Genomic DNA, 27,101 nt, shown 5'->3' with positions numbered 1-27,101 from the left:
TTAATTTTCCAGACACTGATGAGGCCTCCCTTAGCCTCATCTTATTATTGCTGGTACCCTTCTGCCAAAACAAACGAACAAACAAACCAAACACTCTCTTGTGTGCTTTTCACAGATCATAGCTACTGCTCTGAATTTAATGAGCCACTGGACCTATCATCCTCCACCTGACTCTGACGACTGGACCACACACCCTCATTTCTACCTCTTCCCAAATACTTTTGGACGTGAGGGGCCAGGCGTCAGCCAGGGGGCATATGAGAAGATCACTTTGGGAGAAACTTGCCTGTCTTGAAGGCAAGGAACAGGGACAGGTGGCCAAACACCTGGGCTCCAGCTCTGCACCTGGTAGTGCTGGAGTCGTGCAGTCACCCAGCCTCTGGTGTGAGGCCATGTGGGTCCAGTCCAACATAGCTACTCAGCCTCCTATTTATTGGGGACAGAGTGTGTGCTTCTGCTTGCCCCTGAGGGCCTAGGTTTCCTGGGTTGTGATTCCTGGGGCTTTGGTCATCAGGAAGTTGAGATAAAGTCCATAAAGTGCTTAGCCTGCACATGGGTCCTCTTCAATGCATCCAGAGCCCAAGCAGCATCTCTTGCCTGCCCTTTGCAGCAGAGGGTGCTCCTGATGGCAGAACAGGGTGTCTGGGCAGCTTCTTTGCTTACAGACAACAAACAGGACCCAGTTAGGAAAAGGACTTGGCCAAGGTCCCAGAGAGACCAAGACCTGGCAGCCTGGACCCCATCCCAGGTTCTCGCCCGCAGCAAGAGTAAATACCAGAGTATGTGTCTGTACAACCCTTGACAAAGCCAACCAGAAAAGCCCTGACCCGATCTGAGTTTGACCTTGACCCTTACTCTCACTCCAGTCCCTAAATCTAACTTGATACTGACCCTGACTTCAACCCTAATCCCTAATTCTATCCCTCACACTGACTTTAACCCAGACCCTCGCCTTATCCTTTCCCAGGCGGCCATAAGAGGGCAGCCCCTGTCCCCTGCTGGGCCCCAGTGGTCAGCCGTCCCTCTGGGAGGGCCTGGGACTCAGCCCTTACAGGAGAGGAAACTGCCTGAGTCCGTGAATGGGCCGTGTCTTCCTGGGCCTCTCGCCACTCTGTCCCAGGTGATTGTGAAGTGCCATTTGGGATTGATTAGGAAGAATCTTACCACTTCCTCAAGATCACGGCTGAAGAGCAAATCCTCATCCCGGGAAGGAGGTGGGAATTGGAATGGTGGAGGGACTGGAGCTGGGCCCTGCCAGGCTGCTCTGAACATCACTGAGATCACTGAGGTGCTAGGGTCCCTGCTGGCCAACCCTGCCATCCAGAGACCAGGCACCAGCGTGCTCTCTGGGCAGACAGGGACTCCTGCAGCAGCTGGGAGAGGTCACCCCTGGAATGTGGACTGGGCGGGTCTTCTGTACATGAAGCACTCACTGCAGTGGCCAGGCTCATCTACAGGAAGGACTCCTGCCTGCCTGCCTGCTCTGTGGGTTTTGTTGTAAGGGTCTGATATAGCCCTGTCTGCCCTTGGACTCTTCCAGGACCCCTTTAAAATATTGCAGCCCCCAAGGCTCTGTCCAGATGCTCTTTTTTATTTATTTATTTTATTTTTATTTTTATTTTTATTTTTGAGGCAGGGTTTCATTTTGTCACCCAGGATTGAGTGTAGTGGTGCAATCTCCACTCACTGCAACCTCAACCTTCCAGGCTCAGGGATCTTCCCACCTCAGCCTCCCGAGTAGCTGGGACCACAGGCACACACCAACACACCCAGCTAATTATTTTATTTTATATTTGTAGAGACAGGGTCTCACTATGTTGCCTAGGCTGGTCTTGAACCCTCAGGTTCTGGCAGTCTTCCTGTCTCAGCCTCCCAAAGTGAGCCACTGTGCCCAGCCAGAGGCTCCAGTTCCACTGGTGTTGAGTGAGGCCTAGTGAGAGGGTGGGCAGAGGGCCTTGTTGAATCTGAACTGCAGCAAGGGCTCGCAGATCTCAAAGGAGGCAGGGAAGTGTGCTGGGGTCCCGTCAGCATCGCATGAACTCAGGGATGGCTGCATTTGAGGCCAGGGTCAGGCTGTCCTCACTTGTCAGGGGACAAGAGCTAGCTGATGCCGATTGAAAAGAATAGAATCCTAGTGAGCTGCCCCAGTCCCGGTAAGCATGAGTGCCTGTGCACCCTGCATATCCTCGCTCTTCCTCAGTTCCACCCCCTTCCTGGGAGTGTTGCAGGCTCTTGGCAGAACCAGAGCCCGTGCCCTGCATTTGGGCTGGCACACTTAGTAGAACCAGCCAGAGAAATGCTGTCCCTCCTTCCTGGGGAGGTGGTGGCAAACAGAGGCACCAAGGCTCTCTCTGCCCACTGCCCACATCATCTCTGGGATTCTGCAGCTGCCCTCTGCCCCAAGGCTACTGCCGGGGACTCAGGTGTGGCTGGGCTTTCCAGAGCCTCCCTCAACCCTCCCCTCACAGGCTGAAGTCAGTACTTCATTTGGGGGAGCCACACCCAGAGCCAGGAGCCTGACTTGCTCAGGGCCTAGGGAATGGGACCAAGAGTGATCCAGCTTCTTCTCCAGAGCTGCACCCTGCACAAATCCACCCTCTCCTTACGCTTTGCCCTGGACCCTTTCAGAACACATCACACTGCCTGTCATCATGCATCTCCTGCTAGGGCAGAGGGAGACCGTGCATGTCACCTGGCACAATGTGACAGAAGAGAAACTGTGTGGGGAAGAGAAACTGAGGCCCAGCAGGAATAAAGCTGCCCCAAGACCCAGCTCCTGCCTCTCTTGGTCCCACCCTAGAACCACTAGTTTAAATAAAGTCCTCCCCTCCCAAAGGTACTCCTGCTCCCCAACTACAGCAGGGTCCTGGGTCTGAGGGTTTATTGGTCAGGGCCCAGGCAGATGTCATGTGCCCCTGTTGTCCCCACGCAGGCCTACAGATGTCACAGGAGAATGATTTACAAGCCACTTGGGGCCTGCTGGCAGTGAGGGTTTACCCATCCCCCGCCCCAGCTTGTTCCAGTGCTGCCGTTTACGTCATGGGTACATGGACTGCAGTTCACGGACCTCCAGGCCTATTCTGTTGACTGCATACCCAGCGAGGCTTAGAGCCTGCCAGAGGTCAGTACAGCCCAGCAGACTAAAGTCAGTCTTCAAAAAGGACCCTGGAATTCAGCAAAATGGATGGAAGGTCCTTTACAGCGTACTCACTCCACCATTGTACAGATGGCAGCACTGAGGCCCAGAGAGGCTCCGGAACTTGGGAGAAAGGCTCAGGCTAAGAGAAGCCAGGGGCTCCTCACCCTCAGCCTGTGAGCTGCTGCAGATTAAGGGGTCATTGGAGATGGGCTAGTGGCCAAGGGAAAACCACCATGTCCAGGGCCACACCCATCACCCCTCACCCTCATCCCAGTCAGGGCAGCAGCAGCATCTTCCTGTGCAAAACAAAATGCTCATCTCCTCCAAGAGCTGCTTCCAAGGGCCTGTCCTGCCCCTTGCCTTGGGTAATGAGGGACGGGCCGGCAGTGCCCTGCTCAGCTCTGCAGTCTGTCCAGGAAAGGCCAAGCTACCAGAGCTCTCTGGAGTGCCAGTGGCCAGGTAAGCGGTGCAGCCTCATGTCTTCTTTCTGGATGTGCTCGTAACAGGACTGGCGGGAGAGAGGCAAGGCTGAGGCCAGTTGACCTGCCTGATCCCAACTACATGCACAGGATCTAGGGCCCAACAGCTGTGTGCACCCACCTCCCAACCCAGAGGAGGCGTGTCTCTAACTCAGCCCTCAGCCAGTCTGCAAGGAAAATGGGGCCCTTCCTCTCCCACTGTGCTTGGGAATGCAGCCTGGAGCAATCATGGCCCCAGGGTCCCCAGGGCTGGGATGCACTGTGGGACCCCTCCCTGGCTCCTTTAATAAGGGCAGGATCAGGGACACTTTGAGGACCCTTCCCAGAGTCACACATGAGCTGTGAATTTGAGCTCCCTCCCACGATGGTGCTATGATGTCTGGGAAGGGAAAAGGGTCTGCCTCAGGGGCCAGGGCATTTCCATCTCGGTCCACAGCCCCTGTCCCTCACCTCCAGGGCAGTGAGCAAGAAGTCATACAGGCCTCCTGTGTGGTTGGGGTCCATCATGTCACGGATCAGATGGATCTCGGCTCCCAGGTGCTGAATTCTGGAGAACACCGCCCCACCAAGAGAGCGAGGGAGACAAGGAGAAGAGGGCTGTCGTGGACAGGCAGCTGGGGAAGGAGCCCTGGCCTGGATGGCTGGACACCTAGGGTGTGGTCCTCACTCTGCCTCTAGCACCCCAGCACCCTGGCTGGGACCCTCCCTTTTCTGGGCCTTGGCTTCCCCAACTGTACTGAGAGAAGCTGCATCCATAAACCCTGGGGTTCAGAGGTGTCAGAAGATATTGTGGTGGAGGGTGGGACCCTGCCCCTGCCCCTGCCCCTGCCCCTGCCCCTGCCCCTGCCCCTGCCCTGCACCCCCAGCTCCTGTCTGCCTCACCGGGCGCGTGACACCACGTAGATGAGAAGCGGCAGCAGGTCGTCCATGGGCAGCTTGTACTCCCGGCCCAGCACCCGTGACACTGTGCCCTCAATTTCCCCGTATGTCCTCTCCAGCACCTCCAGCTTCTCCCGTGGGTCCACCGTGGTCCTGCAGCAGGGTAGCTGGCTCCAGGTCAAGGCCCTTGATTCAGTCCCAACCAGGAGCACCCCACACTCTGCCTCCGGACCCCCAACCCACTACGGCTCACACTCACATGATCTTCTGCAGGCACTCGGTGGCTGACAGGAAACACTTGTCCCTGACCAGGGAGTACCTCTGCATGGTGGAGGGAGTGGGGTGGATGAGGCCATGGCCCCCCAGCTCTGACATGCCCTCCTTCCCAGGGCCAGGCCTGAGTCCCCGGCCACCCTTCCCTTCACTGCTGGTTTTAGTGCAGCCCCACCCTTAGGGCTGAGTGACCCAGGGCAAATCACAGCTCCACTATGGGCCTGAGTTTGAGCAACCATAAAACGGGGTGCCTCAGTTTGTGCAACCATAAAACGGGGTGAATAGTCTCCAGGAGGTTGGGAGGGTCCAAATGGATAAGAAGATAATAATCATAACAGGCACTGGCCACTGGGTGCCGCCCAGTTCTGAGTGCCTATGTCGATGGTTCTCAAACCCAAGAGCTTGGTGAAACACAGGTTCCCGGGCCCACTCCCTGCGTTTCTCACTCCGTAGGTCTGAGGCGGGTCCAAGAATCTGCTTTCCTAACAGGTTCCCAGATGATCCTGATGCTTCCAGCCTGGCAGGCACATTTTAAGAATAGCTGCCTCATGTGCCCACTTCACCCTCACAACAATTTTGAGGTGGTTCTGGCCAAGCTCACACCTGGAATCCCACCACTTCGGGAGGCCAAGGTGGGTGGATCGCCTGAGGTCAGGAGTTTGAGACCAGCCTGGCCAACATGGTGAAATCCTGTCTCTACCAAAAATATAAAAATTAGCCAGGCGTGGTGGCACGTGCCTGTAATCCCAGCTACTTGGGAGGCTGAGGCAGGAGAATCACTTCCACCCGGGAAGCGGAGGTTGCAGTGAGCCGAGATCGCGCCACTGCACTCCAGCCTGGGCGACAGAGCAAGACTCCATCTCAAAAGACAAATAAATAAAGGCCAGGCGTGGTGGCTCATGCCTGTAATCCCAGCACTTTGGGAGGCCAAGGCAGGCGGATCACTTGAGGTCAGGAGTTTGAGACCAGCCTGGCCAACATGACGAACTCCCATCTCTACTAAAAATATAAAAATTAGCTGGGCATGGTAGTGAGCGCTTGGCAGGCGCCTGTAATCCCAGCTACTCGGGAGGCTGAGGCAGGTTAATCGCTTGAACCCGGGAGGCGGAGGTTGCAGTGAGCTGAGATCGCACCACTGCACTCTAACCTGGGCGACAAAGTGAGACTTTTTCTCGAAAAGTAAATAAATAAATAAATAAATAACATAAGAACTTTGAGGTTGTTGTAGTGTTGGCTCCCTTTTACTGATGAGGCAACTGAGGCACGGTGCACGAGCCTCTTGCACACGGTCACACAGCCAGGTAAGAACCTGTGTTTGAGCCTGGTGGTTTTAGGCCAACAGCTTTCCTCCACCACACTGGAAGGTCAGAATGACGGTGTCTCCTCCCTACCCACCCTGCCCCTCCCAGCTCCTCTGCAGCCTCCGCCCAGCAATCATGAGGCAAAGGGCTCCTCAAAGCCTGCAGGACCTCTGGGGGCCCCTGGCTTGGGGCTCTGGCTTCCCTCTCACCTGATTGCTCGTCAGCGTGAGGTCCTTGAGGGGCCACAAGTGCCTGAAATTGAAAAAGTGAGACAGGAGGCTCTGCCTCGACAAGGGGCAGAGTCTGAGGTCAGAGGGCAAATGCCCTATGCCACTGTGTCCCCCGGCAGATCTGGGTCCTGGAAAGGGGAAGGAGATCAGCCTAGGTCAAGGGGAAGACGGAAGGATTCCTGGAGAAGGCAGAGCTCCGGAAGCTCCAGGGAGGTGAGGGCGGCCCAGGGGATTGTACGAGCTAGGTCATGGTGACCAGCAGAGAGGGAGGGGTGAGGAGACTGCACTCCATCCAGGAGGCTCTGCTGAGCCAGCACAGGGCTGTGAGCAGGGGGATGCAGCCCTTATGCAGCAGAGCTGGAGGCTGGTGTGGGGAAGCGACACTGAGGTGGTGACGGAGGCAGGGCACGCTTGGGAAGCACTGGCAGCCAGGTCTCTAGGCTGGTGGCTGGTCAGATGCAGGACGCAGTCACCAAGATAGAGGAAGAAACAGGGATTTGCAGGGTGGGTGGGAAGCACCATCCCTGTGTAACAAAGGAGACCTGGATGTGGGAGCAGAGACAGTGCCCGTGCCCTCTACTGGGGACAGTGGGGTCACTTGTGGCATCAATGGATAGATGGGACACTGAAAAGAAAGGACATTTTGGAGACTGAGGGTGGAAGGGAGGCCCTGGGGTGTGGTAAACACCTCCCGACGTGCACCCAAAGCAGTCCTCAGTTTCCCTTGAGGGACCTCCTCTCCCCTACTCTCAGCCCAAGTGCTCAGAGCAGGTGATCTTGCCCCAGCCTCAGCAGTGGATATTCAGGCAGGCCTGGTCAATCACGGCTGGCATTCAGGGGTGGGCTCAAGACCCAAGCCAAGCCAGTGAGGGACTTCAGGGGCTCTGAGGGAGCTGTTGGAAGGCAATGCCAGCTCCTGTGGGGACTCTGGGAGTGGAGCTGGGAGGGTATGAACCTTGAGTGGTTGGTGCTTATGGTGTTTGTCACCACAAGGGGGAGCCTCAGAAAGACCAACAGAGAGAAATGAAAGGTGCTTCCCTCTGTCATTCAGTTGAACACCTAGATCCAGCCACACCTGAATGCATAAGCTTAGAACTTGGTGGGTACATGCACCTATCAACCCCAGCCCCACCTTTTGGCTGAAGACAGTCTGAGTCGAGTTTGAGTCCTGGCTAACACGGCACGGGGGAAGGGAAGGCTTACTTCTGCACATCCAGGAACTCAAGCAGTTGGGTATCAGGAAAGAGGCTCAAGTTGGCAATGCCCTGGCTGTAGAAGCTGTCCTCCCGCTCATGAAGCAGCAGGTAGAGCGTGAAGAGCTCTGAGTAGAAGCTGGGCAGCATGAGGGGCAGCACCAATCCATGTACCTGGAGGTCCCTGATGGAGAGACCAGAACAGGTTGGGATGAGCAAGGTGGGGTCTGGGATTACTACTTGGAGTCTCCTCTCAAAGAGCTCCTAGTTCCACAACAAACAGTGTCCCAGCCTCCAGCCTCCTCCTCCCCAGAAAACCTTTTCCAAGCCTGTTCTCACTCATCATTTGCCCAATTCAATTCATAACTTCATTCCCTCCTTTGACTTTGACAACCAAGATGGCAGGTGGGGCAGGAGTTGGATCCCCATTGGACTGAAAGCAAAACCAGGGCCCCAGATGGACCAGCAACTTGCAGCCAAGCTCTCAGCAGCCATTCCAGGCTGATTCAGTTCCACCTCCTGGTTTGCTGTGCTAGGACTCCGGGCGGGGAGTTCTCCCTAATGTCTAACTCCATTTCCCTTGCCTCCTGCAATGCAGTGACAGGAAGGCCTCTCTGATCAGGAACACTTTCAGGTCTGGAATCTAAAGGCGAATTATAAGGTTTGCTCCAGGGACTGGGGGAGACAGATTTCATGACCCACCTAACTCCTGTATAACCTCAGGCTCATCCCTGCCAGCCCTCGGTTTCCCCATCTGTGTGCAGGGAGAGGAGGGTGCCTCGGGGAGCTACTCACCTTCTGCATGCGAAAGATGAGATTGGGATCATACATTTAGAACAAAGATGCATTCAATGCATTGTAGCAGTGCCCCATCCCTGGTTCCTCACAGAACAGAGGTCATGGGTCATTCTAATCCACAAACGATCAATGCACAATGCTTGGTCAATAGAGTGAATGCCCAGCACTTCCCCAGAAGCACCTCTTTTCCCAAGGGAGGTCCTAGGAGCAGACGCATGAGGCCTCCCTGGACTCGGCAGGCCCCAAGGAGACCTGCGCCAGTCACCTTGTCTCTGTGTCTTCATCCTCCTCCAGGGCCTGGCCCTTGTGCTCTAAGGCAACTCGCAGCAGACCCCTGTGAGTCAATGAGAGAGAAATGGTGTGGCTGCCACTTCCCACAGAACTGGAGCTCCACCACCAGTCAACAAAGGCAAGAGCAGGTGGCCTCTCAGAACTGTGGACATGGCCTGCAGGGTTCATCCTCTCAAACCACAGAAGTTAGAAGGCTGGAGCTCCAGGATGTTATCCTGAGAATCCAGCAGCAGAAGGAACTATAGTATCTAAGGCTTCTATTTGCAGTGTTTCATGGGGTCACAGCCCAGCCTGGGACTGCAGGTGTGTTCCGAGTCCAGGGCCAAGCTCAGCCTACAGTGGGGTGAGAGTGCCCCTGGGGTCAGAGTCAGCCCAGGGCCTGGTTGGGTCTTGGACTCTAGCTGAGGGCTGCAACTGGGCCTTTGCTCTCACCTCCCCACCCTCTAACCCTTTTGCTCAGCAGCTGCACACTGACCAAGCCTCTGGTTCGTTGTTGAATCAGACACTTGGCATTCCTCCCAAATGCAAGGCAGAACTGATGCCTGGAAAGGGCACACTAGTGTCACAGGGCAGTAGCTGTCCCGTTTGCCACGGAGCTCACCTGTAGGCAGCCCAGAGTTCCTGGGCATGCTGCTTCACCTCCTCCTGGGCCAGCTCCTGCAGGTGCTTATTGGCCCCGACACCTGCGTAGGTAGCCTGGAAGGTCAGCATCAGTGTCCGGAGCAGCTTTCCCAGGGGGTGCAGTGAGTTGCTCAGAGCCTGGGCCAGTGCGTAGGCAACAGAGAGAGACTAAGCACCAGGGTCTGGAGCACAGCATGCCCACACCAGCCTCCCAACACTTCTCCCATCTCATAGGCGGGAACACAGGTCCTCCAAGGACAAGGGACCCACAGGCCTGTCCCCTTCAGTCAGCACCCTGCTATGAAAAATGGGAGCCCTTCCCCACCAGGGACAGTGAGAATGTCACCCCCTTGGCCACCCCGGCAGGGCTCTCACCTTCCTGAGGTATGGCTGCAGGGCCTTGGGCTCCCGGTGCTGCAGCAGCTCCTCCAGGATGTCTTCCATACCGCCCACACTGTCCTCGGGGTGGGTCCTGGGCACCACGCACAGCGTCCCTCACCCACACCTGGGCCCAGCCCCCTCCCCCCAGGAAGCCCTCCCCGGCCCACCCTGACCTGTGCATGCGCACACAGCCGGCCTCACCTCTCACAACACAGGTAATCCTGAGACCTACGCAGCTCCCTGGAGCTCTGCACGTCGAAGCCCAGCAGGGCCTCCTGCAGGTCCCTGGGGCAACCAGCACACACAAAGTCCCGGAAGGGGCTGTAGACTCCCTGCCAGCGGCTTTCCACGGGAAAGGCACCCACGCCCAGCTGCCTGCGATGGGGATGGAGGGTGGGTGATGGGGCAGGGAGAGATGGAGCTGAGGTAGGCAGGACTCTGCCCAGGCCCTTGGAGGGGTGGGGGTACCAGCCTGGCCCAGGATCAAGCCCCAAGAAGGGTGGATTGAACCATGCAGAGGGGGCTGACCTCCACAGCTCCAGGAGGAAGAGCAGCAGAGAAAGGGACAGAGAGAATCTACCCTGCGACGAGAAGACAGACAGAAGCATATGGAATCCTGCAAAGATGGAGACAGAAAGGTGGACAGATCTGGAGGCCAAGCCAGAGAGTGGGTCTTGGCTCAAGAGAGACCAGTGCCCAAAGTCTGGGATTCCCCTCTAAGACATCCCCCTCTGCCCTCCCTTACAGCTGGTTCCTTCCTGCGGTTGATCCCACCTTGGCCAACAGGCTGGGGCCTGGCTGCGCGTGTCTAATGGAGCCCTGCACTCCAGTGTCATGCTCATAGGCTACACGCAGCCCACACCCACACCCGGGCTGGGGCCTGCCCCTAGGGATTGCTGTCCACTCCCAGCTCCTGCTGTCAGGGAGAAGAAGCATGCAGGGACAGCCAAGTAGTCAACTGTACTCCCTCCCACATCTGAAATGCTGCCTGGGACCACTTCCCATTAGAACTGCCACCCACACAGATTCCTTCCTCTGTGCAATACTGAGTCTTCCTCAACAGACGCAACAAGAGTAACTGTTTTCCAAGGAGGAACTCTGTTCCTACAGGAAAAGAAGTCTATCGTCCTCTGAAATACTCCTTGATAATGACTGTGATTCCACTTAGCAAGTTTCCTTCTTTACCTTGGCTGCCAGGAAACTCAGAGCCAGGCTTAATGATCAGTTGTAAAGGCTGTAGGACATGTCTACCTATCCCTTTCTTTTAAGGTTAACACATGCCCTTATTTTCTATTTTTTTTTTCCTGTATGTTTGGTTTGTAAACCTTATTGTATCCTTTCGAGATAAAAAAAAAAAAAAGCAAGACCTAAGCAAAGCCTACAAATAATATTTCTCTCCAGTTTTGTGGTGTACCGCATTATATCCACACAGCCCCTGATTCCAAGAGTCTCTGACTGGAGTTGTACACCCTGGGCTCTCTGAACTCTCTAGAGGGCTAAGAGGTGGGTGCAAAAAGGCCCCTCTGAGGAGACCTGAGTCTTTGGCATGGAAACACAGACACATCCCCAGATAGGCCCAGAGCCAGAGGGGCCAGGCACTCACCTCTTGCAGGTGCTGCTCGGGTCCGGTGGGAGGGCAGCCGTGTCCAGCACACCCTGTGTGTGCAGTCCTCTCCCTGCTCCACTGCCAAATGAGCCCTCTAGGGTGAAGCCATTGGGGAAGGTGACCTTGCCCTGGGAGTCAGGAGAAGGAGCAGGGATGTCTGTCTGCCCAGTTACCCTTCCAGCCAATCGTGACAGGCCACATGCCTGTCCATCAGTGTCAGAGAGGCTAAAGACTGATGAATGCACTTCCCGCCATCCATTCAAGCTGCCCATGCTGAGGGGTTCATAATCCTCTACGCCTGCCAGAGCCCCCCACCAACAGCTGTGCCCACATCTCAGGGGCTCGCTCGCCTCTGAGGTAGGAAGAGGAAAGAGATGGAGGGGCTGGGGTGGGGGTAAGCCCAGGGACAGGCAACGCCTGAGGAGGTCGGTGTCTTGCCACATGGGGCTGTCCCATTCACAGCAAACCAATCTCCACCCCTTTGCTCCAGTCATTATGAAACCAAAACAGCCCCTACGTTTCCAAAGACCCCAGCGGGGACACACTGCCTTTTCCTGGGTTAGCTCAGGGAGGCACACACTGAAGGCCAGTGCCTCCAGGGACAGCTGCTCTAGGCACTGGTACTGGTGGAGGGTGTGTATTCTGAACTAGGAGGGTATGGAGGGACACAGCCAGGAGACCACCAGTACCCTCTGGATAGCAGGCAAGGCCACTAGTCCCCTCTCACCTCACTCCAGAATCAATTGCAACTCTGTGGCAGGGTGGAGTCGCTGTGCCCACTCCTTGGCTCCAAGGGAGGTGGGACAGGCCCTCCCCTACCTGCCCCCAGCCCTAAGTCTAAGTGGGGAGATTACAGACACCAACCAAGGCCTCGGCAGGGTGTGGAGGGGGGCCTCGGTTGTCCTCACCTTCCCCATGAGGGTCAGGTCCCTGGTGAAGGTGCCCTCATACAGGGAGTCGTCTTCAGAGAGGAGGATGCCTGGGCCCTTGGGGAGAGGAAGCCAGGGAGGGTAGAAGCGGTGGGTGAGGAAGGGCCAGGAAACTCGGGATGGAGAGAGATGGCCAAAGAAGGGAGGTGTGCCCTGACACATGGGGAGAGGGTCCCTGAGCCTCATCACGCCCCACAGGACTGTACCTAATTGGGACTCTAGCCTTTGGCCTGCTGAGCACCAGCCCCAAGGACCCCATTCCTGGATTTCCCCAAATAACACCCTCCGCCCTGGCTCCTCACCCCAGCGGCTTCTTCAGGAAGCCCTTGGGAGCTCAAGAAATGTGGGGCTTTCTCTGAAACATCCCTGTTTCCCTGCTTGTCACTGGCCCTGGGAACGGCAGAGCTGACCAGGCTCCCTTGCCCCATGGGCTGCTAGGAAGCTCAGAGCCAAAAGGGATACAATTAGTGTTCAGCTTATTTCCAAATCTATTTTGTGTACTTATTCTTCCCCTTGTCTTCCTCTTTCCTCAAAGGCCTCCTTCAATCCTTTCTAGAATGAAGTAGAGCATAAACAAACCAACAGACCATAATAACAAGAACAGCCATCAGGCCAGAGCCCCACATTCCCCAGGCACCTGGAAGGGTGTGGGTGAGGCAAACGTGGGAGTCCCAGGCTTGGTGGCCAGGCTTAGCAGACCAGGGTGTGAGTGTCAGCTCTGCCACTCAGTGAAGGTGACATGGAGCAGGTCCTCTGATCCCTCTGAACCTCTCATTTGTCATTCACTAGGGACACACTGGGGATAATAATGACATCAACCTGCAGGGCTCTTGGGAGGATCCCACAAGATCAGAGTGGGAGCTTAGCCCAGAGCCAGGTGTCAAGTTAGGACTCTATGAATGTCAGCTAATGCATCATCATGAGTAAGTGCTCCATTCTTGCTAGTTCATTGAGTCTATGGTAAGTATTCTTAACCTGAGTTGCTGATGGGGAAACTAAGGTCAGGCAGAGCAGGGATTGGCCAGGGCCAGGGGAAGTGGGTGGTAGAGCTGGCTTCCTGCCGAGGTTCTGGCTTCCTCCGGCACCCAGGAACACAGCCCCCTTTCCCATCCCTCCCTGAAAGGCCTCAGCTCAGCCTCAGGGCCCCCAGCGGGAGTGGGGTGCAAAGAGAGGGATAGCCCAGGACATACTCCACTCACCACCGTCTTGTTCGCCTGGAAGGTGCCCTGGTAGCAGACGCCTGCCTGGGTGACCATGACCCCTGGGCCGTGGCGCTGACCAGCCTGCCACATGCCAATGTAGCGCTCACCTCTGGAGGGAGAGGAATGTGGCCAGAGTTGGATCAGACTCATTCCCATGTACCTCCTGGGCACTCTGCTGGCACAGAGCGGCAGGGAGTGCAGATAAGGGGCAGTGACATCACCTGAATCCACTCAACAGACACAGTGCCAGAGAGGTCAGGACCCCCAAGAGGAACAAAGAGTGGAGGAGGGAGGGAGGCAGCCTGGGAAGGGCATCTGGGAGGCTTCTCCGTGGAGGTGGCAGGAAGGACAGGTGGAATAGGAGTGTGTGCAAAGCCGTGGAGGTAGGAGCACATGATGGATACGTGGGGACTTCAGTGGTCCAGAAAGGCTGGAGGGGTGCACAGGAGACGCAGCTGGGGTGAGGTCAGAGAAGCAGACGAGGCCGTGATTGCCAGGCCAAGGATCCAGGGCTTTATCACACAGCCCAGAGAGCCAGCAAGGGCTACAGTTTTTAGACGTGACAGAGCAGGGGGTCAGAAATGCCTCTCCAACACCATGAGAAGGGGTGAGGGGCGGGGGTGACCCTGCAGTCAGCGTGACCAAGATTCCCTCAGCCTGAGCCTCCGTGGCAACCAAGGGACTGGAGGGGAAGTGAGGGGCTTAAGAGAGACACAGTGGGGGACACACAGGAGCCTGTGTCCTGCAACAATCTGGTCTGTGAGGGCCCTGTCCACCCCTCTGTCCTGGGAGTGGTGGTTGCAGGGTGCTCACCTGTCACCATCCTCCTCAATGCCATAGCCGCTCCTCTGGCCCCTCTCCCAGTGGCCCGTGTACCTGAAGGGCTGGGGGGCCTGCGGACCACTCTCAAGGACCCCAAATCCGTGCCGCAGACCCTCCTGGAAGTAGCCCTTGTACACCTCGTCGGTGCTGTACCTGGGGAGGGCCATCAACAACGAACTCTGCCTCATGGAGCTCGGCCCAGACGATGGGCCCAGCCCACGAGCCCCCCAGCCAGGGTCACTTACTCACAGATGCCGTAGCCACACATGCTGCCTTCTCGCCAGTGGCACTTGTAACAGTCGAACTTGTCCTCAGAGGCCTGGGGCAGCAGGCGGATGCCGAAGCTGACAGCATGGTTGTGGGGGTGGGGATCAGCCCTGACCTGAGACGCCCATCACACCTACTCCATGCCACCCAGGAGTATCCCTGTCCCCAAGGAGCCTTCCGGACAATGGGGAGACTCTCAGAGACCCTCAGCCTTCCTAGTCTTCAAAGGGCCACTCTCAGGACCCCTCCCTCCAGCCTGGCCCCGTGCACCTTGGAGCACCTTTTGGCCTGTACCACTCCCTCCGAGACCTCAAGCTGAGACGGGCCCCCTATTCAGGACCCCGGTTTCCCTTTGGTACGGTGGGGGGAGCTGGACCAGATTGTCTCTAAGTTCCTGCTTGAGGTTTGGGAATTCAGGATGGGGCCGGGCTGGCGACCACAGCAGGGGAGGAAAGCACTCCCCAGCCCACCGCACACCTCCCAGCAGTAGCCCCAGCCAGCCTTACCCATGCTCCAGGCCCTGGCAGAAATTCCCCACATGATTCCGCCCATCCGGCCATTTCAGAGTTCCCCTGGAACACAGTGGAGGTTCACGAGCCTCAGGCCCACCCACCCCTCAGCAACCTCGGCCACCTACTTTCTCAGATGCCCTCCCTTCCTCTTCCCTTGGACTGGGCTCCCTGCACCCACCCAGCCCTCTTGTCTGAGCTCCAAACATCCCCTGCAGAAAGCCCCTTTAGCCCTTTTCTACTCCTGGCCCAACTGTACCAGCAGCCTCATGGGGCACACTCACCACATCCCATAGGGAAAGCCCTGGAGACATCTAGGTTCCCTTTTTCCCTTGACCAACAGGAAGCTCAGAGCTAAGCATCAAGCTCAAGTTTAATGCTAGTCAGTGGGGTTTCTACCATCCTCCTCCCCACTTCTGTGTTTTTTCTGTCCTTTTGTTCATAAGTCTTATCGAGCCCTTTCTGAAAGGAGACAGGGTATTAGAAACTAGCGGAGGTGCTTGAGAGTGTAGCCTTGTGAGTCCCTTCTGCTCTCTGGGTCTGTTTTCCCAGCTGTGGCATGGGGTGGGGCCACATGGTCTATAAAGTCTTGCCCGTCTGTGGGGTCACACAGACCTGTGATTGAGGCCGGCTCACCCTATCACTTGCCCTGAGACCTTGGGCAGGTCATGCCCATCACTAGGCCTCAGTGTCTGTACCTATGAAATGGGTAAAAGCACTCCATACAGAGCGTCTTTATGAGGACCAACGGAGATAGAATTTGTGCAAGCCATTTCACCACCGCCAGACAATGAGGTACAGATGCGAGAATTATTCTCCCACCCTCCTAAGAATGGAATGGCACCTGCAGGCTCTAAGGCCAGCGCGTGGTTGCTGCCCCTTGTCCTCTAGCGTCACCATCAAGACTTTATTTGGCACAGACTGTCTCTGGGCCAGGCCCAGTCCAAGAGGACTTAAGAGGGACTCTGAGAATTGACTGTCCACAGAGAGTAACCGCTCCTGGTACATGTCCTGAGACAATTAGGTTTGTGTGCTGCTCTCTGCCCCCCAGACCCCCAAGGAGTCCCACCTTGCCACCCAGAGCTCCAGCCACTCACTTGCCGTGGGGCCGGCCCCTGCACCACTCGCCCTCGTAGGTGGCCTGGCAGAGCCGGCCCTCTGCCTGGAAGGTATATTCTGCGCAGCGGCAGGCGGGAGGCTGGGAGGGCTCCAGGCCAGCCCCCAGCACAGGGAAGTCCTTCTTCCCACGCAGGGCCTGGTGAATAGCCTGGGTCACCTTCCACTGCCAGACTGCCTGGTGGGAGGGGGGACATGGGGAAGGGGATCACTGCTGCTGGAGGCTTTCCCTCCAGGAAGCCTTCTGGGGTAGCTCCAGGTACCACCCCCTCCACCCTCCACCCCCTATGCCGTTTTGTCACCTTGGGGACCCTTCGACTGCTTCTTGCTACTCTCTGGGGCCCTCCACCCAACCTGAGATCCTCCTCTGCAGTTTCAGGGCCTGCCCAGAGGGGCCAAACAAGACCTCAGGGCAGGGATCAACACAAGACCCAATTCCGTCTTTAGAAAGAAAAATACCCTGTTCTTTTTGGCATTCTAATGCCTGACCCCGATTTACTCTGACCAGGTCCCCAGAGGCCTGCCAGACACTCACCGGCACTCCTGTGGGGCCCTGCAGGGTTGCATACTTCTGCCCTCTTCCTACCCTGTCCTCTGACCCCGCTCCCGCAGCTCACCCACACTCACCCACACTCACCCACACTCACTCACACTCACCCACACTCACCCACACTCACCCTCACTCACTCACCCACACTCACCCACACTCACCCACACACCCTCACCCACACTCACCCACACACCCTCACCCACACTCACCCACCCTCACCCACCCTCACCCACCCTCACCCACCCTCACCCTCACCCACCCTCACCCACCCTCACCCACACCCACCCACACTCACCCTCACCCACCCTCACCCACCCTCACCCTCACCCACCCTCACCCACCCTCACCCCCACACACTCACACTCACCCACACTCACCCACACTCACCCACACTCACCCTCACCCACCCTCACTCACACTCACCCACACTCACTCACACTCACCCACACTCACCCACACCCACCCTCACCCACCCTCACCCACACTCACTCACACTCACCCACACTCACTCACACTCACCCACACTCACCCACACTCACCCACACTCACCCACACTCACCTGGCCCTGGGAGTCCTTGGCACAAAAGGAGAACTCTTCTTCGGGCGTGAGGAGGTGAAACGTGCACCTAGACAGAGGTGACGAGTAGGCCCCAGCTCTGTCTAGGAGGGTGGAGGGGCCCAAGCCAGAGTCCCAGGGTGTGGGCAGGTGTCATGGGGGTAAAGGGAAGAAGGCCTGGGGTGTCAGCCGAGGGGGTTGCTCACCCGTCCTGCCCAGGATCCACCCACACCAGCTTCAGATCAAAGGTGTGGACGTTGTGGCCCTGGAAGAGGATGGACACAGGCGTCATCCAGAGCCCAGGCCAGATGCTCACCTACCCTCTGGCCAAGGCTTGCCCCAAGCTCAACTTTGCGTGGCCACCGAGGCTATTCCACCCAGCATGTCCGGGACTGAGTCCCTCTCCCCTCTGGCTTGTTCCCCACCTCAGGGACAGCTCCTCCAGGTCCTTTCTACCCCAGGGCTTGGCCAGGAACTCAGAACCAGCCTCTAGCCCCCTGTGGCCACAAGAGTGGTCTGGAAATGAAGCTGGGACCTGGTCAACCCCTGCTGGAAACCTCTCTATGGCTCCTACTGCCTGGGGGCTGATACAGTGCGGAGCCTAACATTTAAGACCTCACAGACCACTACGCCATCACGGCCACTCCACAATCACACCTTCATGAGCTTGCCCCAACCTCTCCTCACTGTGAACCTTTGCTCATGCTGTTCCTTCTACCTGGAATGCCATCCTGCTCTGAGAGCCAGAAAAAAAGCCCCTTCCTGTGGGAAGATTTTGTGTAGCAACTTCCTGCCCGGCCCAGCCAGGCCAATCACTGCTCCATACCAGAACGGGGAGGAGGTGGGAGGCCCAGGCCTAAGGGGTGAGGAGGAGCTTGCCAGCCGCAGGCCATGGACAAGAGATGGCCCACCGGACACAACAGCATGTGCAAAGGTCCAGCGGCGGGAGAGGGCTAGCACAGGGAAGGGACAGTAGCTCATCAGTGTACCTGGAGTGGAGTGTGAAGTTGGGAGTGGAGGGGAATTCAAACTAAATCAGAACCAACCCCAAAATCAGGCTTCAGGGGACGCAGGTCTAGGCTGGGCAGCAGCTTCCTGCCAGGCCCTGGCCACCTGTCTGCAAGGGGGCTCCAGGCCAACCTTCTAAGGGGTAGAGAAGACAGTGCTGTGGACCTCACCAGGACAACGTGATTTCAGGGGGGATGAACCACAGTTGGTGACTGGCCATGTAACAATTCCCAGCCTCAGGCCTGACTCCCTTCTGACTTCCACAATGCTGAAAGCCCAGGCGCTGCTCCTGTAGGGTACTTTTCTCTAGAAGCCTTCTCATCCAGCCCTCCTTAGTCACCCCTCAGTCACCCATGACTTTCTGTCTAGGGTTCCTCTCTCATTTGAGTATAACGGGAACTAAGAGTTGCCTGGTGTCTACTGTAGAACAAACTCACTCGCAATGACCCCCACATTCCAGATGGGAAAACGAAGGTGAAGACATGTAACCAAGGACACCAGCTGGGAAGGGCTGAAGCCGGGACAAGCCTTGGACAGCCTTTCCCCTCAGCCCATGCTCCTCTGGGGAGAGCTCCAGTGGACCGCCCCTCCCCAATACAATGCCTTTCTGTCCCTGACCATCCCTCCAAGCCCACTTTCTCAGTCCCAGCAGCATGCCCCTTTACTGCTCCTTTTCCAGCCAGACCCCAGAACCCTACTGTGGCCCCAAGACCTTGGGTCAGCCCCACCCCAACCTGCAGCAGGACAAGGGCATCATCAAAGAGCAGCACACGCTCAGCCCGCAACGGTGCGACCGTCACGGGTACGTCCTGGCTGTCCTGAAGGAGTCTGTGATCAGGGGTGCAGAGCACATCCTGGTGGGGCAAAGAGGACAGTACAAGGCTTAGGCACCTCTGTCCTGCAAGCTGCCAGCCACTCTGCCACCTCCCCCTGTACCCCAGACACCTCCCAGAGGCCCCCTCCAGTAGACCTGGAGTGGACCCTGGGTCAGTGATGGGCAGAAATGCACTGATTATACATTCCTGGCTCTCTTGAAGCTTCAGTGTCCCCTCCCACACCTCTGTGCCGTGGCCCCAGCCATGCCCCTATCAGTCCTCTCCCAGTACTCGGCCACCCCTGCCTCCCTTCCGCAATTCTTGTTCCTCTACCTAGTCTCCTAATTCTCCACACCAGGTCCAAACCTCAGGGCACAGGGGATTCTCCTCCCTGCAGGGGCAGTCCATGCCATGGTGGGCAGTGACGCAAGGGTGTGATCGGTGACATCCCCAGGGGAGAGGACCGGTTCTGCTGATTGCCTCTTCCCTAGGCCAGGTCAGGGCCTGGCCCAGGACGTGCTCAGCAGACAGATAAGAATGGCTGGACAGAGGGACCTTACGGCCACCTGCTTCAGCCATCACTCCCCCTTCCATATAGGGAAACTGAGGCCCGGAGAATACAGCAAGCAGCTCAAGCCCCCCAACAGCTCCATGCCCAATGTGGAACCCCCTCCCTAACTGCCCCTCAGGCCCCCAACTCACCCTCGGTCGGCCTCTCAGGGTGTGCCAGAGAGCCTGTGTGGCTGCAGCCTGGTCCAACGCTTGCTTCATGAAGGACTGCAGGTTCCCAAAGAGGGTGACTGCGTTCACCACCAGCTCCCGGGTTGGGTGACGCTGAAGGGGGACAGGGCAGCCAGTGAGAGGAGAGCTTATTGGAATCTTCCCTAGCCCAGTCCTGGTCCCGGCTGGTAGGGAGGCCTGAATCTAGGCCAGACTGCCCTTTTCTCCCTGACAGCTCCTCTTCTGCTGGTGGGGCAGGGGGTGGAATATGAAGGTGCTTCCCCAGCTTGGCCCTGGGCCCACGTGTCCTCATTCCCAGGACGTGATGGTACCCCTGCTCTCTGGGTCTCTGCTGGCTCTACCAGGGCAAGGCCACGTGCCTCAGACACCGCAGGGAAGGGCAGTGCTGTCACCCACTAAGATTCCCTACGACAGAACCATGTCTTCGGACCCCCTCCTCAGGGCTGGACCATGTCCCCCATGTCCCCTGAAAACCCCAGGACAGGCCTGTGACTCCCTCAACCATCTCCAACCCCCCGGCATGGCTGAGTCCTTCTTGTACTAGGGTTCCTGAGTATAGGCTGAGCCCCCTGAGTCTGGGCCCTATCCCTCCCTTCCCTCGGCTTCCCCACATGCTGCTGCCCCTGGTACCCACCTCCCCAATGGTGTCCCCGAGGCTCAGCAGGAGGATCACGTACTGTTGGACGTGATGGGCGAGTGGCTGGTGGAGGGCCTGGCCCAGCGATGCGCCCACCGAGCCCTCTGAGCTCACACCTGACAGCAGCTGCCGCAGCGCCTTCCGCTGGCCCCGCCAGTACTCGCTGCGTGTAGAGAGGGCCACACACCACCTTCACCCCTTCCTCCATTCCTGCACCCACACCGCCACCTCCCTGCCCCAGCTAATCCCCCCAGATCCCAGGGCCAGCCCCAGGCCCAAAACCTCTACCCTATCAGATCAACACGGTACCTGAGTTACCCTCACAGGTTTAGGAGCAATATCTCAGAGTGGGAAGGGATTGCTGATCACAACCATCCACCCTGAAGGGATTCCCCTCCTTCCCCGCCCCAAGGCCAGCCCAGCTAGAGTGGGTCTGGATTCTGCTCCTGGCCTCACTGGGCCTTCCCTCTTTCTCTTCCAGTGTGGATCAGTGCAGACTTGTAGAGCCAGGAGTCCTCCAGGATGAGTTGTGGGCTATGACACCTGCTGCTCTGGGGAGGGGGCTTCCCCAATCCCACCCTCACTCAGGCACTCCCACCCTGTCAGGGGCCAGTGCACCAGCCCTGTGCTCACCTTCTCCTCTTTGCTGCCTTCTGGAAGGCCTGCACCACCATGCAGCTTGTGTAGGACTCGATGTACCTGCAGGCAGCACAGAGGACACCCTGCAAACCCAGTCCTCAGCCCCAGACCTAAGCCCCTGGTCCCTGGGATCCCCAGATCCCACCCACTAATCAGCTGCAGCCCTGAGGGCCCAGACAGTGGCCTGGCTCTGGGCACTGGAGACCTCAACTCCTGGGCCAACAAGACTATTCTAACATACAGTCTCTCTTCCCTGGGAGGCCCCAAGCCTCAGGTCTGGAGTGTCCGAGCCTGCTGTCAGGCGAACACCCAAGCCCAGGTGAGGCTGACCCCAGATGAGCACCAACCATGGACTGAGCCCAAACCTTTGCCTGAACCTTGACCCATGTGAGCCCCAACCCCAGGTGAACCTTAATGCCAGGTGTCACTCTGACACCAGGACTGAGCCCCAGCCCCACCTCCAGTGGTCTTACTCTATGTGGGCCTGCAGTACACGGTCAGCACCTCGCAGCAGCAGCAGGGACTCCAGACCGGTGCAGTCCGGGTGACGCAGCCTCTCCTGCAGTGAGTGCAGACTTTCCTCCGTCACCTCCCAGAGTTTCTGGGAGCTCTTGTGCAGCTGTTGCAAGAGCCTCAGGCACTCTCTGCCCCAGGGATCCAAGGGCTCTGGGGCTGGGGAAGGAGCACAGTCACACTGTGAGTGGAGGACGTGGGCTCCATCTCCCAGGGAACATGCAGGGGCCCCGGGTGTTCACACGAGGGCCACCAGCACCGGCCAGCCCTGGAGCTGCAGCAGGGTCTGCATCCCTGGGATCCGCAGGACAGAATTGGTGAACCCTAGAGCTGAGCAGGGGAAGGGCAGGCTGGAGCAGTGGGCAGCATCCTCGAGGAGGAAACAGGAGTACACACCCACCTCCTCACTAAACAGGGACAACTCTGACAGCCTCAGGGAACTAAGTACATACACGAATTTCCCCCTGGCTCTGGGCTTCCTCATCCTGAACTCCTCAGATCCAGAATGTGGAGTCCACAGGGTCACACAGTCCTCTGCCATTTCACAGATGCACAGAGGCACCTGTCCGAGGCCTCACAGGTGAGAATTAAACTGGAAGTAAAACCTAGGCACCCTGTTCCAGTCAGTCTTGCTCCCCTCCCGGCACCATCAGGTGCCCTAGGTGGGAGCAAGATGAAAATTCAAGCAAAGGGCAGTTTCCAGGCTTTTACCCTGGGAAAGGAGGAATTCCATCTCTTTGCACAGCCTGGTCTGGGCTACAGGTAGGTTCATGGCCTGGCCCCTCAGCGTTCCTTTAAGAAAGGAGCAGTCGGACCTGGTGCAGTGGCTCATGCCTATAATCCCAGCACTTTGAGAGGCTGAGGCGGGTGGATCTCTTGAGGTCAAGACTTTGAGACCAGCCTGGCCAACACGGTAAAACCCTCGTCTCTACTAAAAATATGAAAATTAGCCAGGTGTGGTGGCAGGCACCTGTAATCCCAGCCACTCAGAAGGCTGAGGCACAAGAATCGCTTGAACCTGGGAGGCGGAGGTTGCAGTGAGCCAAGATCGCACCACCTGCATCAGAAGATGCTGATACCAGGTGTCACCACTCCTATCTGAGGTTGAGAAAGCTGTGGCTCAGCGAGTCCAACAAGGTAGGACTCCTGTCCCTGGGATCATTCCTCGGTGCCCTTCCCTCCCCACTAGAAAGCCTAGACTCACCGGCTGGGAGCAGGGGCTGGAGGACAAGGCTGTTGACACGGGCGAGGGTGGCTGAGAAGACCTCCTCCAGCCGCAGCAGAGCTGCCTCCTCAGGGTTGCACATGGCCAGGTGCTGGACTCAGGGCCTCCTAGGTAAGGCACAGGTTACAGCTAGATAGCACAGACAGGAGCAAGGCCAGTGCCCATCCTCTCAGGCAGGGTGCCCAGAAGCAAGGTCCATGACCACCCACATCAGAACTGAGCAGTGAGCCCAGATCGCCTCAAAGGGGAGTTCCTCTGTTCTGCTCCCTGCCTGGGCCCAGCTGAGGGGTCCTTGAAGGAGAGAGAGAGCTCAGAGCTGCCAAGGGAAGCAACCCTTTCTTCCCCAAAGGGTAGATGTTCTTTAAGCCCAGTTTGGCCTGCTCATTCCTCTGCTCAAATACCCACCATGGATCCCAAGTGCCCAGGATAGTATTAATGGTGCCCTGGTCTTAGCCTCCTTTCCATCAAGTCTCCCTTCAGGGATTCTGCAGTCTCTATAAACAGGGCCATGCTGTCAGAGGATCCCAGCCTTGTCCTCTAGCCCATGGTTCGGTTCTCCCTGTCACCCAACCGGGCTGTGTAAGCAAGGAGAGTTTTGGAGGTGTGGGGGAGTCTGGAGGCCTCCTGCTACAGCCATGAAGGATGGGCAAGAAACAAAAAGGAAGACAGGACCCAGCAGGCAAGTGGGGGAACCCTGAGAGTAAAGGCTCGTGGGTGTGAGGGCCCAGCCTCTGAGGGTGGCCCACCAAGCAGCACCCCAAAGGACCACAGCTTCACTGTGCCTCAGTCAGCCATGGACAGCCATGGAGGACTTTAGAGCAAGGTAATGATGGGATCCAAAGTCACATTTGGGGAAATAAACGTATGACAGACAGTTGCAGAGGAGATGGTGCTGGGCAGTGAGAGAGAGTTCAATGTGGATGGGAGCCTGGACCCTCCATGGTCCCCTAACCAGACAGAGGGATCACTGATCACAACCATCCACCCTGAAGGGGTGCCTGCTGGATGGGTGGGGGCCCTTGGGGTGAGCAGGTGGGCTTGAGCCTTGAGATTTCCTGCCCTAGAGTGAGGGACCTTCCAATCAGGCAGGAATCACCTGGGAATGCGGTGTCCTGCCTAAAGGGAGGGGCGAAGAGAGGCCTGAGCTCAAACTCACCCCCACAGCCAGACTACAGCCTCTACTCCAACAAAGCCCTCCCCCACCAGACCCTGGTACCCTCACTTGGCAATGTTCATCTGCCCAAATGACCTGATCAGGTATCTGGGGCGAGAGTTAGAGGGTCTTTTAGCCCAAGACCCGCAGACTGTCTCTCTCCTTGTCTCTGACACGCTGAGGCTTTGGAGTTAGCCAACCTGTGTGGGGCAGGGGACATAATCAGGGCAGCCAATGATGGGCAGGTGACACAGGCAGACCCAACAGGGTGAGTGGGAAGGGGTCTCAGCCCTCCCCTCTCCACCCTGCCCCGAGAGTGCCATGGGGGCATCCCAGGCCCCTGGCAGAGCCTACAACTCCCAGGGAATTGGCTCTGGAATGGAGTGGAGCGAGTCCCTCAGAGCTCTGGCCAAAGGCCCGGGCCAGGCATTCCTGCCCCACCTTTCCTGCTACTGCTGCTTCGGGAGGGTGAGGCTGCAGAGGGAGAGGCAGGAAGGGGAAGCCACCGGACACCCAGCTGCAGCTTCTGTGCAGCAGCTTCTTCTCCCTCTGTGGGCCCCTGAGGCAGACCCAGGCCCCCAGGACACAGGGGGCTCTAGGTCAGCTCAGGCAGACCAGGAAAGCCCAGCCAAGGGAATAGGGTGCAGCCAGGCCCACCTAACTCTCACGCATGTCTCCCGAAACTGCTGGAATGAAAAGGCCCTTTGGGGGTGACCTTTCCACTGTCAGCTGGCAGTCAGCTGGGGTCAAAGCTAAGAGGTGAGGATATCCAAGGCTGGTTGGGGAGGTAGAAGAAAGGGTGAGGCTAGGATGGGAGATGCAGACTAGGAACCAGATCAGTGCAAGTTGAAAAGATACTGCAGTAAATAACTTGCTGCTAGGAAGACTTGAACACCAACATCCCTACACTCTCCGGGGGGTCAGCACCACGACCCCAGCCAGCACCATACCTGGGCAAGGAGCTCTCTGACCCTGGAGATAACCTCTCCTCCTCAGGCTTCCTGTCCCTCATCCCCACTGCCCAGTCTCAGCTGCTCCCCCAGGTGCAGCCTTCACCTGGCTGCTCAGCCCTGGACATGCCTCAACTTATCCACAGCCTTACTCCTCTCTGTACCTCAGCCACCCCTCTACGAAATGGGGGTTCAACCAGATCACAGCATTTTTTTTCTTTTTATTTGTATTTCTTTCTATTCTTTTTTTTTTTTTTTTTTTAGAGATGGGATCTCACTATATTGACGAGGCTGGTCTCGAACTCCTAGCCTCAAGTGATCATCCCATCTTGGCCTCCCAAAGTGCTGGGATTACAGGCTTGAGCCACTGCGCCCAGCCAAAGCAGATCACAGCTTTTCAAACTACTTAAGTCTCCCCTCAAAAGGACAAACAGGTGGAAGGGGGCTTCTCTGGGTGTGGGGATCTGGTCTTTAGACTCCCCATCCCACAAAGCAGCCTACGACCACTGGGGTGAGTCCTCCAGACTCAAGCTGGCAGCTGTTAATCTGAGAGTCTTCCACATCTGTGGCCCCAAACGGATCTATAACCCTGGGAAACTGAGTCACACCACCCAGAGGAATGGGCAGAGGGTAAGCATGGCTGGTGAGGCAGTGGGTTGGGGGAAGGCTGCAGTGGAAGCTGGGATTCTGATTAGGTGACCCTGACGGGCACAGCTCCCAGACTAGGGAGTCTGGGGCTTCATCCTGGAAGTGATGAGGAGAGTGTAAGTGCAGAGGTGAGGCAGCGTGAATGTGCATGAGTGTGCACGTTTGCAGAGCAGGAGGAGGAGGTACTGAACTTTAATATGAGGAGGATCCTGCAGGAGTACCCCCCTCCCCAACCCCTGTCCCATCCCTAACCTTCCCCCTTCCAGTCAAGGGCATAGCTTCCTCACCCTATCCCTCCCTCCAGTTCAAAGGTTCCTTAGTGGCAGGCTGTGCCCAATGTACAGACGGGGAAACTGAGGCCCAGGAACAATGGCAAGGTCCAGAGACCCTATCTGTAGAACTTGTGCAGGGCTCAGACCCAGACTTCTGGCTCCAGCCCACCAGGTTCACCTAGCTAGACGGCTCAGAGAGGGTGGGCAACTCACCTGAGGCACAGAGCAAGATCCTGGCAGGGCCCTGCCTCATAACTGTCCCCGGGCAGCCCTGACACTCACCACGGGATGGGGTGGAGTGGGGTGGGGCAGGGTGAGGACAGAACTGGCCAGTCACGGCGTGCCCAGGTGAGTCAGCGGCTGCCCCTGTGGCGCTCTAACCAGTAGCCAGACCTGGTCTCTCCTCTGCATTCCTGGCCTCTGTCCACGCTGGGTCCCTCCCGGGCAGGGTCACTGGGGTCTCCCCTGTCCTCTCCCGGGCCTGGCTCCTCAGGCCCCTGACACACCTTGTCATGACACTCACTCACTCTGGTATTTCCTGGTCTGAACAGGCAGGGAAGTTCTGCTTGCTGTGGAGGCTTTTTCATGGGCTGCCGTGGAAGCCCTTTCGTTATCCGGTGCCCAGTGGGGGAGAGTAGAGAGACGCACTGCCCAAGGGAGGGGGCGCTGAACTGTCACACCTGATCCCTCAGTCTCATGCTCGCCTCTCCCCGCTGCACTCTTCCTCGGCCCCTCTTGTCCTAGACAAGCACCCCACCCTGCTGTCGCGTATGTCCCAGCTTCCCTTCCTCTCCCTGCCCAGGCACACACTCAGTCGCTGGAGTTTCCCAGACCCGAGCTCCTGTTCCGGCCGCCAGGCATTTGCCATGCCGCTCCCATGCGAAAAGGCCACCTCCTGGAATCCCAAGTCGGGCCCTTCCGCCCTAACCAGCCGGCGTCACCTCCTCCTGGCAGTCTCTCCTGCTGGCTGGGGCCCCGTGGCCCTGGCACCACGGCTCAGGTCAGGCCCGGGGCGCTGCCCCGAACCCGAGCCGGCTAGCAGCCAGGCAGGGAGGATGACGCTGTGAGCGGGGGGTCTTACGAGGGACTCGGACGGCCGGGGGATGACTGCCGCCAGGACCAAGGAGCTGGGCGGGGACCGCAGCAGCCGAGGAGGCAGGAGCCCCCACCTGGACGGGCTAAGCGTGGAGCGCAGACACCCGCCCGTAGACGCGCGCCCTTCGTCGCGCCCTTACCTGAGCGCCGTGGTTGCCCCCCGCGCCGGGAGTGCCTGCTCGCACCCTCCTCGCTCGCACCCCCACCCTGCCCCCTGCAAGCCCCGCCCCCTTCTCCCCGCCCCGCCCCGCCCCGCCCCGCCC

The 27,101-nt window shown here is 57.8% G+C and overlaps 1 protein-coding gene across 1 annotated transcript; it reads right to left on the bottom strand.

The window, feature by feature from the left end:
- Positions 1-1,586: 1,586 nt before the first annotated feature.
- ALS2CL (ALS2 C-terminal like) lies at positions 1,587-27,056 on the bottom strand. The gene is made up of 26 exons (XM_024245423.3): positions 26,979-27,056; positions 22,700-22,827; positions 21,456-21,654; positions 20,977-21,042; positions 20,341-20,506; positions 19,668-19,799; positions 18,885-19,004; positions 17,349-17,407; positions 17,146-17,212; positions 16,018-16,214; positions 14,918-14,983; positions 14,390-14,488; positions 14,136-14,297; positions 13,320-13,431; positions 12,100-12,177; positions 11,189-11,319; positions 9,787-9,960; positions 9,580-9,676; positions 9,185-9,342; positions 8,558-8,626; positions 7,505-7,678; positions 6,281-6,323; positions 4,757-4,818; positions 4,501-4,650; positions 4,069-4,165; positions 1,587-3,647 (listed from the first exon to the last, which is right to left on the bottom strand). The coding sequence occupies exons 2-26, from the start codon at positions 22,800-22,802 to the stop codon at positions 3,567-3,569; spliced, it is 2,862 nt and encodes a 953-aa protein (XP_024101191.3). The 5' UTR covers positions 22,803-22,827; positions 26,979-27,056; the 3' UTR covers positions 1,587-3,566.
- Between the last annotated feature and the right edge of the window lie 45 nt (positions 27,057-27,101).

Source organism: Pongo abelii, chromosome 2, assembly GCF_028885655.2.
Source record: "Pongo abelii isolate AG06213 chromosome 2, NHGRI_mPonAbe1-v2.0_pri, whole genome shotgun sequence".
Lineage (NCBI taxonomy): Eukaryota > Metazoa > Chordata > Mammalia > Primates > Hominidae > Pongo > Pongo abelii.
This window is presented reverse-complemented; position numbering and strand designations above follow the sequence as displayed.